General features: G+C 52.4%; 1 protein-coding gene across 4 annotated transcripts in view; it reads right to left on the bottom strand.

The window, feature by feature from the left end:
- The window catches only part of SMAD7 (SMAD family member 7), a 29,407-nt gene extending 15,336 nt beyond the window's left edge, over positions 1-14,071 (bottom strand). Inside the window, exons 1-4 of one of the 4 annotated variants that reach the window (XM_054517998.1) lie at positions 14,009-14,071; positions 11,865-13,235; positions 10,913-10,966; positions 5,857-5,931 (exon numbers count right to left, since the gene is read on the bottom strand). In XM_054517998.1, the coding sequence (XP_054373973.1) occupies positions 5,857-5,931; positions 10,913-10,966; positions 11,865-12,375 (640 nt within the window). In that variant the 5' untranslated portion in view covers positions 12,376-13,235; positions 14,009-14,071. Of the gene's footprint in view, positions 1-5,856; positions 5,932-10,912; positions 10,967-11,864; positions 13,496-14,008 lie in introns of those variants that run through there. The other 3 variants (XM_054517997.1, XM_036403909.2, XM_036403910.2) reach the window with 3 other exon arrangements.
- Between the last annotated feature and the right edge of the window lie 2,191 nt (positions 14,072-16,262).

Raw genomic sequence — 16,262 nt, 5'->3', positions numbered from 1 at the left:
AAGGAAAAAAAAACAAAGAAAGAAAAACCCAGGGGCTAATCCAAAGACAGCAGGCGGAAATCCTGTGAGCTGCCGAGCTCCTTGCCTTGCCTGCCCTCAGCCCCGTGCAGGATCAGGCTCCTCCATGCCCTCTGTTCCTCAACAGCAGCCGTGACGCAGCCGGTACCCTGGCGGCACCGCGGCCACGCCGGCGGCGGGCGAAAACAAAGCGATTTAGGCAAAAAGCGAGGGTGGTTAGAACAGAGACTGTGCCTCAGCGGTTAATAATATCCCAGCGCTGAAAATAAACTGGGAAGGAAGCTCCTTTGTGACAGTAGGCAGGCAGCCAGGCTGCGGCGTGGGTCATTCACGCCGGCGGGGGACGGCAGAGGGGTTGGCACCCACCCGCCGCCCATCTGGAGCACAGCGAGGGCTGGGGACAGGGGTCCTACACACAGCTTTCTCCTGGGCACCCTAAAATGTGCTGCACCCCGTTGTAAGCCAGCAGGGAGGGTTAGGGTGTGGGCCACCACGGCCGGGAACAGGCATCCCCCCATGCCCATGGCAGGGAAATGCGCGTGGCTAGTGTTACTGGTTCCTTTAGTGTAAGCGATACCCCCTGGCAGACAGTGGGCATGGAAACGATGCAGCCACATCCCTGCCAGCCCGGGGCTGCTCCTCTACGAGTGTTTTTGTCCCATCGAGTTTTAAATGTCCCCAGTGATCAAGTTGCTCAGCTGCTCAGCGGGACAGCTACTGCCAGCGGAGCGCGGTTTGAATTGACACTCAACTTCCAAAATTCCCCTTCCTAGCCTCATTCTTCCCTAAAAAGTGCCATGTTGTGGGATTAAAATGCAAGCGACCCCATCATGGTCCCCCATCCCACCATCTCCACTGTGAGATGGTGGTGGGAACAATTCTGGGGTCTTTTGCATTTTGTCATCAGCTGCTCCAAAGGCGCCATTTGACTGGGAAAATCTACTGGCATCTGGAAAAATGTGTTTAATGAAGCTGTACAGGTATGGATTGAAACTATCTAATGGGGGCAGCACCTCTGCTATCATTTCTTTTTTAAAACACATTGTACAAGAGTATCTAGGAAAGGCTCAAGAGGCTCTAGAGCACTTAAAAGTAATTATTAAATGGATTCTATTTGCTTTGGAGGGATTTTAACCGGCGAAACGCCCAGAGCTGGGAAGAGGATCCCAGCTGTGTCCCAGGGGGGTCCCCACAGGGTGAGAACCTCCTTAAAAAAAAAAAAAAAAAAAAAAAAAAAAAAAAAGCCCTCATGGGGCTTGGAGGAACCAGAGCGGGTGGCCAAGCCAAAAGCCCGGGGTCAGTGCCAAGCACCAGCTCCCTCCTCCCAGTCGGCCACGGTCAGATGATGTGCGAGGCGAGCCGGGAGGCTCCTAGTCTGGCAGGCAGCCTGCTCTGCTCCAGAGGCTCCAGTGCTGTCATCCTGGCATTAACCCCTGATAACCTTGTCCTTTCCAGGACGGGACTGTGGTTTTTAGGTAAGCAGGGAGCAAGGGGTCATGTCTCCCAGCGAGGCTGGGAAGGAAAGGGTGCAACGCCCCGCGACGCTCAAAGCAAATTAAAAAATATTGAAACGATGTAATCTCAAAAATAAACCAAAAATAAGTGACTTAAAGAAAAAAAAAATTCCCAAGCAATTGTTTATCCCTGGGACAAATATACAATCCTAGTTCCACAGGAAGATGTCTCAATTTCAGATTATAATAGGATGCCAATTTGTAAATAAAGGCATTTCACAGGAGGTTATAAACTCCGTAGGGGAGGGAGGTGGAAGTAGGGGGAACGGGAAAACACAGGCAGGGCTCTGGCGGAGAAACAGCACAGGATCCTGTTTACATGGGCGAGGGGAGAGCGACGGGAAGCCGCTTTGGGGGGCAAATATCTCTGGATTTGGACAAGGTGCTTCTTCCCCGTCAAGCAGATACCAGCAGGGATCAGAGGCATAGTGAAACATTCCCGGCCTGTCCGCAATTTTGGAATGAAATGTCAATCAGCCAAGAGGTCCCTTAAACCAGACAAGGTCCCACAGCACAGAGAGCCAGAGTAGGGAACGATGCCAATGCTCTTCCATCCTGGGGAAGTCTTTTCCCTGCGTTTTTGGTGTGGAGTTGGGAGGGAGAAACTGAGTCTGTGCCTGCTGCAGAAGAGCCTTGTTGGTTTCCCAGCCTCAAGGCTTGCAGAACCTTGATCCAGCACCCGCCAAGCACCATCACTCAACATCCACTGCCTCTTGGAGAGCCTGAGGTGCTTCCAGAGTTTGGGCAAATCAGCAGAATTAGGCCAAAATCTGGATAACCTCTCAGGTTTTGTACTTTAGGAGCAATCTCTATAAACAGTGGATGTGGCGAGGACACAAGCCAGCTCAACTTGCTCTCCCTCTCTGAGGACAAGGTCTGGACTTCTTGAGAGCTTTGCTTTGCCAGCAGATCCAGACCAACACCACCAGCTCACTTCTACCCTTGGAGCAAGGCTTCTCCATGGGTCATAAAGGAATTTGGGTCCCACCAACCTGATGCCACCACCAAACCATGGGCCAGCCACCTTCAGTCACTCCAGCCATGGCTTTGCTTGTTTGAAAGAAGTCACAACCAAACACATCTGCTGAGAACAAGTCAGCTCAAAATACAGGAAAACCACCCTCTGTCTCCTATTTACGGGAATTATTTTTATCCCCAATGGGATATTTTTGCTCTTTAACCACACAGAGGACAGAAAGGATCTGGCTAGTAATACCTGAGCACAGCCGTGTCAGTGGGAGCAACCGTGAGCGAGGAGTCCTGACCTACCCACAGGCTGACCACCGACAAAAATAAAGATGATATAAGAAAATAAATAAAGCCAAGAACACAGAAGTGAGAGCCAGTGCCTCAGGGGAAGCAAGGGGTACATCAGCCAGAGAATGGGATGGCTGGGGAAAGAGAGAGCAGAGGTGGAATGGGAAGGGGACACCAGCATGATGTGAAGGACTAAGCAGGATTGCATTCCTGGGTCACAAAGGAGAACAGAAGGAAGAGGAAGGGAGGGAGGGAAAGAGCAGCTCAGAGTGGTTATCACAAGGGGGAAACACTCCCCGTGCATGCCCCAGCCACGCTGCTCCCCCTGCCTCACGTCCTCCAGAGCCTCTGGTATCCATCAGCACAACTGCCTGCAGCCCCAGCAAGAGACAGACCCCAGCAGAGGCTGATCTGGGGCTCCTCCCCACCAAAGGCTCCCCAGGGAGAGCTGCAAGGATGCTCACTTTGAGCCCCTCCAATGCTCCCCTTGCCACCATCCTCTCTCCATGTGTTCCCCTGCCAGAGTGGCCATGAACCCCAGGCTGGCCTCATTCCCAAATTCTCAGTGCTGAGAGTGATCTTCCTTGCCAAATCCTGCTCTTTAAGACATCAGAGCAGGTCTATTGATCCTGCTGCTGCTATACCAGCATCCACCACACATCACTAATGACCAAAGGCTGCAGTGCTGCAGGATTCCACCAGCACCGCCACCAACCACCTGTGATGTCTTTTTCCTCACACACCCACTCCAGTTTCCAAATTATCAAAATAATTACTTTTTTTTCCCCTTTTCTTAAGCCGCCCATTCGCCAAGGAGCTGCAAATCCAACACTGTACAAGTCTGGAGGGGAGGAGGGATGCTGGATTCTCCACCCAGCATCACCCATCCCTATCTGCCCAAACACAGATAAGACCAAGCCAAAACGCTGGCCACATACCCTGCCAATAACTCGTTAAAGCCCTCTTCAAACACACTCTTCTGCTAACTAAAATATGCAGGAGGGGGTAGGAAAAAAAAGGAGGAGAAAGTGAGCTTTGGAGGATTGCTCCAAAGTGCGTTTATTTTCCTTTCTTGACTGGGTCTCTCCAGTTGGGAATTTTCAGCACTGCACTTCTGCGAGGGGAAGGGAGATGCCAGTAAATCAGAGCAAATTCAAAACAAATGCTCTTTCATGTGGAGGCATTCGGCTTTGTTTCAGGGCTTGGGTAGCTTACCATATCCCTTCAAGAGTCAACTCTCCTATCAGCTCCTCATTAAACTAAATGGCTACAATTACATTTGGGGAGGAAAAAAGAGTGGTTAATGATCGTAAAAAGGTTCTGTTTCCAGGCTTGGGGAGGGGGGGGGAAGCCTTTGATAAGGGAGACAAAAAAAAAAAAAATCCAATGAAATAATAGCAATAGAATAAGTTAAAAATTTACTTTCAGGTGGAAATGTGCTTTCATTTGGGGAAGAAGCTCAATTAAGGATCTAGGGGGGGGTCCCCTTCCCGCAGCCTTTTGGGAGGCACCAGGAACGAGCCATGTTATTTCCTGCAGCCCAAGCCCCCACCTCCTGCCTTCCCTTCAGGAGCAGAGCTGCCAGACGAGATGTTATCAATAGGCTGAACCTTACAGAAAGCCCCCTTTTAAAAGCGAGTACTTCCTCTGCTTATTTCATGTGGTATCCTGTGGAACTGAACTCTCTCCTCCCCTCTGCAACGGGTGTATTTCAGGAGGAAAAAGGAAAAAAAAAAAAAGAAAAAAAAGATCTAACAACATCCTTATTGTGTTGTTTTGCTTCTTGTCTTTTTTCTTTCTACAGACCCTTTTTTTTTTTTTTTAAATTCCCTGAAGCTATAGGCTCCAATGGTAAAAAAATTTAAAAAACGCAAATCCTTCTGCCTTTAGAAAAAAAACCCCCAAACAGCAACAAGTTTTCCTGTTCCCTCTCCCCCTTCGTTTGATTAATTCTCATTAGGGCCTTTGAACAAACAATATGCTCCCCTCTCAAATAACAGACAGGGTATATATTACACCCAAAGAAAAACAAACAAGGCTCACTTAAAGACATCACATCCACACCAAACGCAATTCCTGGAGAGAGGCAGGGGCAGATGCACGCGCGCATGCAGCCGCCGCCGACCTAATTCCGAATTCCAGTTTCAGGGTGATGAATAAATCATAAATCAAGGAGACATCCCCACAAAGGCAAGCACCTTCAAACATCAGCCAGTACCTGCAGGTACATGGTTTCAGACACTTTAATCCTGGTAGAGACACTGAGGTGGCCAGTCTGGGGTGGAAGATGACGTGCTGGAGACATCACACCTTGGAAATGGGGTTGGGAGTTGGACTGGGTGACCTTCAAAGGTCCTTTCCAACCCAAACTGCTCTGTGTCTCTACACAAACTCCAAGAGGGGTGGAGAAAGTACCTAACAAGCCTCCATCCTCTAACAGCAACTGGAGGCTGAAGGAAATGGTAAATAGGAAAACAATGGAAATCATTGAATATATCAGGAAGGGGTACAAAAACATCATCAACTCTCTCTGCAACATCCTCTATAAAAAAACAGGCCACCTTTCCTCCCCAGACACCACAAGTATTGTGCATCAGATGTGGGATGCTTGTGACCTTACCAGAAGCAAAACCTGAGCAGGGCTCTCATCCTAGAGACAAGAGATTTCCCCACCACCAAGTCAAGGATTTGACACCAAATCCTTCTTTAAGGTAGGACTGCACCTGCACCCACCATAATCCACACACCTGAATGAATGGTCAACCAACATTGCTTAGCCTTCCCCTGCCTCAGTCCTTTTACTTCTTCCTGCCTTAGCCCAAAAACGAATAGAGCATAAGGCTGGGATCCAAAGGAAGTACAGACGCATTCAGGGATGGAGAACCTTGTCTGGGATTTCAACACATCCTCTGCACAACAGGTACAGGGCTGCTACTGAAATTAAACCCAACTCCCGCTCTGAGCACACACTTCTCAGTGATGTCCATTCCCAAAACTCCCCCTTTCGTCAGGACCCTCAGCCATCGCGACCCACGGCCAAGATCAAGAGCAGCAAGAGGTGTCTTACCTGAGGGCCCCCCAGGGGCTAGACAATTAGTTCCCCCTGTTTCAGTGGAGGAAGGCACAGAGTCTGGACAATCTGCTGGAGCACAGGAAGGAAAGAAAAAAAAAAAAAAGTCAGTATATAGGTGGTTCTTTGCAGGCTCCCAGCATCGCCCCAAGCAGAACACACATTCCAAAGGGCTTAGCAGGAAGCGATTACTAATTGTCCGCGCAGAGACGGTAGTTCATCAAGAAGCATCCACCCTAACTCGTTGTCTCAGTCAAGGCTGCGCTTCATCACCAGCCAGCACTGATTATAGACTGGCAGAAATTACAGGCTGGCTGCCACCTCTCTGGACAAGTCACTGGCTAAGGAGATCAAGGTTGTCGCCGTTCTGATGCAAGCGAGCTTCCAAAAATGCTTAAATCGTGGCTTTGTGCACCCAATTTAGCCAAAACCTGTAACTCACCAAAACGGGAACTGAAAGGGAAACGTCTCATTGCTGCCCTTCTGCAGTGAACGGGCTGAGCTTGTGGTGCCCTGCTCAAGTTCTGTCACCACCAGCACCTGGCAGACCTTATTGCCACCTCCTGGGCAACGGGACCCACCCCTCTGGGCACCACCAAAGGGCAGGGTAAGACTGGCTGCTCCTCTAGAGGTTTCTCCCACTGCATGCAGGTGCTGGAGATCAAGCTTTGGACCTCTCTACCCTAAGCCTGCTCTTCCAGGTGACAAAAATCAGAACAACACTGATCTCCTGGTCCTACAGAACAACTCCAGCTTTTTGGTCACTACCATGTGGGACCACGAGCTGAAGAACAAGACTGAGAGGACCTGTGAAGTTCATGCAAACTTCTGGTCCTGAGGGACTTTGGGTTTTTCCAAATTTGGGTTCTCTATGCCCTTATTTTGCCCACATCTGTATCCCAAAGCAAGGCCATCACCAGGAGAGCTGAGATGATTTTCTCCCTGCTGATAAAGCAATTCTGCCAGATCCCACCCCTGAAATACCAGTGAATAAGAAATTCCTGTCTGCATAACCTCATTTTATCAGAGTAAAGTAAAAGCCCTAACAGGAATATACAGTTTAACAGGATATACTTAATCAAACTGAAAACAATAGAGGAGACAGGAAATAGACTTACTTGTGAAATACTGTATATGATACGCTCTCTAAATGCCTTGTCGTGCTTTCTATGCTTTAAAGAATAGGATTTTAACTTTTTTAACTCTTTCTAATCCGGACAGGAGATTTCCCGGACATTCCCCTGTGATTGCTTCAACTTCTTGGGCTACAGATGCTTTCTGAACACAGGCCAGACCACTCTGCCCTGCCCTGGGCTCCCTGTGCCTGCAGCTGCAGCTCCCTGAGGAGTTCCTGGGATAAGGGACATCACTGTCTTGGTGTAGAGATCATACATGACCAGGTTCTCTGTTACCACATCAGGCAGGACAGACTCCGAGCCAAACTCCAAATACACAACTCTAGCAATGGGGCAGTGTGCTTCCACACTTCTTCCCCGGCTCCCTTCCTATGTCCCATCACCCAGAAGACAATTCCCCCCATCCACGAATCACCCCTGGAATTCCCTTTCCAACACTCAGGGCTGGTGCAGCTGAACTCTAGACCAGCCAGGAGAGCCAGGCATGGGACGAGCCGAAGGCAGAACCCTCATGGGGTCTCTGCCTGTGCATGGCTGGATTCATTGTTGCCCTCTCATCCTACCACCCACAGAGCTGCTGGGGCTCTCCTTAGGAGTGGGCACTGGGCTGGTTTCACCTTCAGCACCAGAGAGGTCGGGGATTGGACATTTGTCCAACCTGGTGCACGCCAATCTCCTCCCGACTCTGCCTTCCCACAGCACGAAACCATTGCGGAGACACACAATTACTCCTCGTGGCCACCAGCCCAACCCTGCAAGGTGTCAAATAGCTCCTGGGAGCTGCCAAACCTCCAGCTCCCCTGAAAGCTGACACCACAGGAGGGCATTCGGCCCCACAGCGACATCTCAGTGAGTTTCCTGCACTCTCATACACCAGCACCACCAAGTCCAGTCACGCCAGAGCACAATGGAGCCACTTGCAGCCCCTTGTCCCACTTAAATCTTAGACTAATCTGCCTGGATTATTTGAGGGCACCACTATCCATATCTCACTTTCAGCAGAGCTGCAAGCTCCAGCAGGCACATCAGGAATGCTGAGTCCCGCACACCTCCATCATCCATCCCTGCCAGCACCCTGTGTGAGGAAGAGGGAAAGTTCTCTCCTTGATAAAAGTCCTCCCCATCCATGGGGGTATCCAAGACCAGGCTGGAGGTTGCTTGGAGCAACCTGTTCTAGTGGAAGGTGTCCCTGCCTTGGAGCGAGATGACTTTTAAGGTCATTCCAACCCAAACCATTCTGGGATTCTATGAATGAGCAAGCCAGGCTGACCCACAGCCTGCCCTCAGGTAACTCAGCCATTAAGGGCAGACCTTTCTGTTCTATGACAAGTACACAAATACCAGATCTATCCTACCAACACAGCCTGATGTGACATTTCATTGCCTGCAGCAGATTCCCAGCTCCTTGTCCATCCCTGCTTTCCTCCAGCCTACAATGCAGCCCGTCTCAGCCTCCATCGCCTCCAGAAAAACTGATTTAATCCCTGTTGGTTAAGGGTTTTAAACAAAGAGAGACAAGAGATTTAGACGAGATTGAAGAGAGAAATGGTTAATGATGGCAGTGGTGAGACACTGGCACAGGTAGCCCTGAGAGATGGTAGATCCCCCACCCCAGAAACGTTCAGGGTCAGGCTGGATGGGACTCGGAGAGACCTGGTCTAGTTGAAGATGTTCCTGCTCATTGCACGAGGGTTGGACTAGATGGTCTTCAGGGTCCCTTCCAACACAAACTTTTTTTTGGTTCTCTGATCTGACGACCTCTGCCAGAGCCCACACCAGTCCAGGGCTATTACCTGCCCGTCTCTCCATGTAAAGCACAAGACACAGCACTAAACACTTAACTTTTACCACCACTATCATCCTTGATGGAAAAGCAGAAGTTTCCTGCTGGATGCACATTCCCAGCTCCACTGTCAGAGCCTAAACACAGGGACGGCTCCCACCCAAGGCCCCAGGTGAGAAGACGGCTGATGGGCACCGGACAGGTAAAAAATCCTCACACCTTCCCACAGTTCTCAACATGCAGCTGGGGAGCTGCCACGGGAGATGGCACCGAGGCTGGGATGGGAAACCCTCAGTCCCCCTGCAGAGGAAATGCTGAGAAAACCTGAGCTTGCAGAACCCACCTGCCACCACAGACTTCCAGGCTCCGCCGGTGCCTGTCACAGCTCCGCTAGTCAGAGCTCAGCTGCCAAGTGGATTTTTCTTTCAAAAAGGAAAAAAAAGGAGGACTTTTTGGTGAGTAACCCAGTCGTTTCTGTGTTTCCGATGGGCAGTGTTAATCACTTCCTATTGGCCGATAGGAATAACTTTTCCTTTCGAAATGGCACATTCATGTTCTGCGGCTTTTCTGTTTACACACATTTTGCTACCTTATGTCAACACTTGCTAATGAATAAATATATCATTCGGCTAACTGAAAATGAGATCCTGCAGAGGCAGATTGGATGTTTAAATCCTGCTAATAGATTTTATCCTAACATCTTTACATGAAACCAAAACGAAGTTTAACCCTTCTCTCCTGCAGATCCAATCGCCTTTGCATCCCATGCCAGGATCATCAATGAGGGCAGAGAAAAGCCATAAAGGCAAGAAAATAGGAACTTTTGGGGGAGCACTGCAGGGATGCAGCCAGAATTATGTGTAACCCACAAAACTTCATGACCCAACAAACCCCCAGACTCTATTACAGAACAACCCTTCTGCATCCCAGTACATGCTCTGGATGCTGATCCTGCTCCCTACGTCCCTCTTTCATTCATGAGCTCTTATCTCCTGTTTTGTTCACACCAAGGCAAGATAGTTCATGCTTTGCAACCCAATTGTTTGTTAAACAGCTTTGTTTATTTCCCAAAGGCAAAAAAAAGACTCATTAGTGTTCCCAAAGAGATTGCGGAGGGGGAAAATGACAGTCCAGCTTCTGAGGGAGCAGCCGGCAGGATGAGACCCCACCACGGCACCAGAGCAGCCTCAAGGCTGGGGTTTCTTTTAGCCCTGAGACCCGGCAGAGAGGTAATTTCATAGACACCGTCCTGTCGGCCAGAAAAACCCCAGCCGAGCAATCTTCAGGAACATCTGTGCACCCACCCTTGCCACCCTGCCGTGCCTCCCCCGTCCGCCAGGACCGCGGGACGCGACCGCAGGGACCACCGTGCTCCAGCCCACTCCAGAGCCACTAATCCTCAGGAAGCCAGGAGCTGCTCCTCCCGAGCTCCCCGCGTTTCCGACTCTCCCCACCTCTCCTCCTCCTGCCAGCCTCATTTATCTCACACCCGGCGAGCTCACTGCCAACCAGGAGTTTATGCAGACAACCGCAAGAGAGCTGGTGCCAGCCTCAAATGGGCTTCTCCCCTGGCACCCTGACATTCAATTACAAGCAACAGGCATGCACAGTGGTGCTAAGAAACTCAAATTTTTAAAAGGTTAAAAAAATAACTTTTCAAACTCTTTTCCCACTTTTTTTCCCCAGCCTGATGAGGTAGGATTAGGCTCCTATAAAACTTAAAAAGATTTCTAACCAACCAGTCCATCTGTCAAGGTTCACTGGGATTCCCAGGCATCAGGGAGATGTTGTGCTGGATCCCAACCTAAATCCCTAAAAATTCACCCAGGGGTGGAGAAGCACTGCCATTTCCAACTGGAGCCTATGGTTTTCCTGGCTGACTCAAGCAGCACAGGCCTGCACTGCACTGCAATCCCTTCTGAAGTTTACTGCCAGAGTTTTAAAACCCTACTTTGTGCACAGAGTGGCTTGGATAAATTATATGTTAATTCTTGCAGGGGTAGCAGGAGGGACAGAAGCACACAAGCAACCCAAAAGCAAAGTGCATGACAAAGGCAGGAGACTGTTTCCCCGATAAAGGGGCTGTTATGCCATTTTTTATCTCTTACACTTGCATTGAAAAAAGTCCACTTACCAGTTGGTTTGAGAAAATCCATTGGATATCTGGAGTAGGGTGGAGGGGGAGACTCTGGAATTAGAGAAGTACAGAGAAAATAAAGGCAGAGCCATGAGAAAGAAAAAAAAAAAAAAAAAAGAAAAAAGATAGGAACTTATGATAACAGTGGCATTCTTTTAGCAAAACTGTTTGTCTTAGCTCTGGGGGTTGGAGGCAGGGCAGCGAGGCGGTGATTGCCTTGATATTTAGCTGTCAGATAAACAAAAGGGGCCGTCTGGCGCCAGTCTCCCTGCTATCTGCCGCTCGGGCTGTCTGATCGGGGCCTCCTTGGCTCGGCGGAGCCGCGGCAGCGCCGGGGCCGCCCGGCCCTTAATCCCCCGGCACCGCTCGGGGACGGCGGGGAGGCAGCGCCGGGGCCCCCGGGAGGGGAGGGGGTCCCGGAGGTGGGGGCGTCGCCCCCTCCCCTAAATACAAAAGGAAGTACATAAACCACGGCAACGGAAAGTTTTTGTGCGTGTTCTGGGCTTTGTTGCTTGCTGCGGGTCGGTTTGGGTTGGTTTATTTTTTTCCTCCAGAAGGGAAAAAAAGTTTTGTAGGCCGGGAGGTGAGCGGGGCTGCATCCACGTATCCCTGTATCCCCTCCGTACATGCATCCCCTGCAGCCCCTCCAACCCCTGCACACCTCCAGCCCCTGGATCCTTCCTAGCCCCTGCACCCCTGCACCCTCTCCATCCCCTGCACCCCATCCCCTCCATTCCCCACACCCCTGTATCCCCTGCACACCTCGAGCCCCCGCGCCGCTGCATCCCCTCCATCTCCCGCATGCCTTCCAGCCCCTGCACCCCTGAATCCCCTGCAGCCCCGTGTGCCTGCCATTCCCCCGTATTCCCACATCCCTCCAAGCCCCGCACACCTCTGCCCCCTCCAAGTCCCGCATCCCCCGCATCCCCTGCCATGCCCGCCGCCGTACCTAGCTCGCAGAGCCGGCTGAGGTGGTGCGGGTTGCAGCAGACGAGCTCGGAGTGAGCCTTGCCGTAGGATTCACAGCAACATAGCCGCTTCACTTCGGAGCAGTGGCGGAGGTCGGGCCAGCGGAACACCTTGCACAGCAGCAAGGGCAGCGGGTACCAGTGCTGTCCCAGCCGCGAGTCGGCCTTGGCGGGCAGCAGCAGGCAGGGGGTCCGCGCCCCGCCGCGGGACTCCACGGCGTGCAGCAGCCCCTCCAGCTGCCGCTCCTTCAGCCGCTTCAGCACGGCGTGGGTCAGCGCCTTCAGTTCCGCCTCCGCGCCCGCCGCCGCCCGCCCGCCGCGGCCCGCCTTGCCCGGGCAGCACCCGTGCCCCCCGCCCAAGTGCGCCCGGGGCTCGGCCACCGCCGCCGCCGCGCCGGGCTCGCCCGCCGCCGCCTCCTCCTCCTCCTCGCCGCCGGGCGCGCGGCTCCGCCAGAGCCGCCGGACGAGCACCGAGCGTTTGGTCCTGAACATGCGGGACGAGAGGAGGGGCCCCCGGCTACAAAACGGGCATGTCGTCCGCCGAGCATGAAGGGGCCGGCAGGCGGGATGCGGTGGCGGCGGGGGACAGCGGCGGGGGGCAGCGGAGCCGAGGCGGGCTGTGGCATGCGCCAGTCTCCGCGCTGGGGCCGCGGGTCCCGCCGCCTCCCGCGGGGGGATGCGCCGTCCGCGCCTCCGCCCGCTGCGAGAAAATTTACAGAAAAATCGGATCGAAAAGAAAAAAATCAAAACTGAGAGGAAGAAGAAAATAAAAAAAATTAAAAAAGGGATAAAATTAAGGCGGGGGGAAGGGAAGGGGGAGAGAGTCGCCACTTGCCCCGGCTTTGCGCAAAAAAGCAGAGAAAAAGGAAAAAATCCCCGTCTAGAGCCCGCGGCGCCCGTGGCGGTGGCAGGCGGGCGGGGGCTGCCGGCGCCGCGCCGCCGTGCGCGGGTGCGGAGCGCGGCCCGAGCCGCGGGGGAGCCTCGGCCGCCCCGGGGCCGCGGCGCCCATCAACCCGCCACGCCGGGGAGCGGGCGCGGCGGCAGGGATGCGGCGCAGGGCAGAGCCAGCAGGCAAAAAACAAAAAGAGCGAGCCAAAAAGGCGTCTATATAAAAAGGGTAAAAAAAAAAAAAATTTAAAAAAAAAATAAAAACCCCAAAACACCAACCCTAAGGTTTGGACGTCGGTTTAAGCATCTGTCACAAAAGAGGCGAACGAGCGCATCCAGAGTGTTGTATCCCTTTTAAAAAGCCCAGGTCGTCCTGATGTGGGGGTTTCGGGGTGGGCTTTAATTTTTTTTTTCCCCCTCCTTCTTTCCAAAGGTTTAATCCACACGGAGTCTTGATCCGGCTGCTACGAAGAGAAAGAAAGGAAATAAAAAAAAATAAAAAATGAAAAATAAAAAAAATAAAAAAGGAGAAAAGTGGGGCTATGTCCCTTCCTTCCTGCCTTCCCCAGCAGCCGCGCCGGGCCGAGCCGGGCCCGCCGCTCCCGGCGGAGCTTACATGGGTGCGGGGGTGCCCGCCGGCCGCCGACCCTCTCCCTGCTGCCGGCGCCTCTGCCGCGGTGCCTTTTTTTTGCTCTTCACTCCTCCTTCCTGCCTTCCTTCCCCTCCTCCTCCTCCTCCTACTTCTCCTCCTCCTTTCGTGGGCTTTTCTTTTTTTTTTTTTTTTTTTTCCTCCCCCTTTTTTCCCCCCTCCCGCCCGCCCGCCCGCCCCTCCGCTCTCCGCAGTCGGCCGCCCGCCCTCCCCGCACCTCCGCCTTCCCCCGGGTGCGTGCGGGGGGAGCGGCGGCGGCGCGGGGCGCGGCGGGAGCGCAGCCGGCGCGGTGCCTGCGCCCTCCCCCGGCCCCCCCCGCACCGGCGGCGGCGGCGGCGGCGGCTTCGCAGTGCGCAGCGGCCCGGCCCGGCCCGGCCCCGGCCCCGTCACGTGGGCGTCTAGACACCGTGTCGCTCCGGGGGAAAAAAAAAAAAAAATAAATATATCTATATATTATATTTATCTCCTACCGCCTTGCGCAAGAGGCGGCTCGGGTTGCGGGGAGGTTGTGGGTCCGTGCGTCCCCTCCCCAGCTCCCCCCGCTGCCGCGACCCCCCCCGCCCCCCCCCCCGATGCCTCCCTTCGTACCTGGTCCTGGGCGGGGGGTGCGGGGAGACTGGGGTGTCCCCCCCCCGCACCCCGCGGGGCACAGGGTGGGGAGCTCCCGGGGCTGGGGTGTGCCGGTGCTTGCTGTAAATATCGGAATGTTAGACCAAATCAGCGTAAAAATTCAAAAATTGACACGGCTCTGGGTATGGAACGGGGGAACATCACAAAATGCAGCGACAGTAATAATGATGATGATGATGATGATGATGATGATTATTATTATTATTATTATGATAATAATAGTAATAATAATAATAGTAATAATAGTAATAATTTGTACTTTTACAGCACCTGTCACGAGAAGGACAGGAAAATACACCACGGAGGCTCGGTACGCTCCGATTCCAAACACGAAGCAGAAATGACGGGCATGTCGCGCTCCGGCATTCGCGTTACGGGCGCTACGAGCGGTAACAACCCCCTGGCACCCTGGGCGCTCCGCAGATTCCCCCGTTCCAATCCTGGACCGGCAGAGGGTGAGGAAAACCGAGCCACCAAGAGGCTGCGCTCTCGTCCAGCCTTGGTGCGCTCTGCGGCCGGGCTGGGAAGTCCGGCCAGACTTCCTAGCGCCAGGCTTGGCAGGGCAGCAGAACTCCCCAGGGGTCCCCGTCCTGCACGCACTCCCACGGAGGAGCAGCTCCTTTTTCACAGAATAGCTGCGGGCGGATGAGTTGCTTTAAGGTCACTCTCTGAGGCAGTTATCGTGTCGGAAGTAGGAGCTGGGATTCTTAAATCATGGCTGCTAGAAGCAAGCCCAGCTCGAATCCAAAGCCAAAGCCACGTCCGAAATGAATGCACCCAACTGAAAGTGACACCAGGTTGAGCACACGTAAAACTAACATCCCGTGCAGGCAGGGCATCCCCAGGGTGTGTGTCCCGGATCCCTGAATTTGGGGCAGGCAGGAGGGCAGGGATAATTTGAGTGCCCAGTTGTGCATATATGCACATGAGCAGGTCAGGGATGCGACAAACAGGCCCAGCATTTGCAGAATCTGGATCTAAAGTTGTCAGAAAGTGGCTAGATTTGGGGCAGGCTTATTAAATGTTAACCAGACTATACATAGCCAGGTACAAAATCGGCTCAAAATCCAGATAAATAGCTGGAAAAACACTGGAGAGGGGAAGAATGCTATTTGCTGGCATCAGAAAGAATAATTTAGGAAGCCTCGTTACAAAGCTGGAGTCTGAGGAAGGCAATTGACTCCTTGCTTCATCTCCAAATAATTAAAGGTAGGAGGGGAGCCCAGGGCACAGCCCTGCAGTCTTGGGGTGATAGCAGGGGCCAAATCAGAGCAGCATCAGCATTTGGTTCTGCACATGCAAAGTCCCATTGCTTTTTAAATTGTGCCTTCTGCACCTTGAAAAATGGAATTTGGGTAATATTTTTAGTTCAACGTCTTGTCCTACAGCCCTTGGAGTGACTTCACATATACTGAGACTGATTTCCTCAGTTCCTCAGGGAACCTCAATCTCTTTTCCCTGTGATCTGTATAGCAAATCAGGAGGGGGGAGAAAAAAAAGTTCTTTCTCATTCCAATATTTGCTGGTGAAAGACATGTTGGACGTGCTCATTAATCCATACGTTATACTTTTTAATTTTTCAAAACTTTGCCAGGCTGTTATAAATGAGATTAAAATCTCCTTTTTTAATTTTCCCCCTTGTAGCTCCCCTTGCCTCAGCCCTGACAGCTAGGATTACTTTATTGTCATGAGGGAAATGGCAAAAAGCACAGCGTGCCATGTGCTGGGAGGAGGTGGAGGACAGGAAGGGGGTCCAGGAGTTAATATAAATTTTTGGCCCTGCCATAGGTTCTCCAGGTGACCTTGAGCACCTGCCTTTCCCTGTGAGTAGGGACCTGGGCTTTGGCACCTCTGATTTGCCACAGGTACAGCTGGGCCATCAGCACTTGCCCGCTTTTGTGATCTCTGCAGGTGAAAATTGTCCCAGAAGTGCTAAATATTAAATAACTGATAAAGAACTGCTTTCCAATTAACCCTGCAAACTTGTTTAAGCAGACCATATGTATGTGCCCATATGGAAAATACAGAAATAAACATAATGAAGCTGATAAGTATGGGAGCGGGACCTGGGCTGAGGGGACGCTTGGAGATCAGAGCAATACCCACAGCCTGCCCTGCTCTGGATGTATTGCTCAAATGTCACCCTGGGCCAGAAACCTGTCCTGAAATGCATGAAGGGCACTGTTAATCCCTGAGGAGAAATAAAACATGT

Source organism: Molothrus ater, chromosome Z (genome assembly GCF_012460135.2).
Source record: "Molothrus ater isolate BHLD 08-10-18 breed brown headed cowbird chromosome Z, BPBGC_Mater_1.1, whole genome shotgun sequence".
Classification (NCBI taxonomy): domain Eukaryota; kingdom Metazoa; phylum Chordata; class Aves; order Passeriformes; family Icteridae; genus Molothrus; species Molothrus ater.
This window is presented reverse-complemented; position numbering and strand designations above follow the sequence as displayed.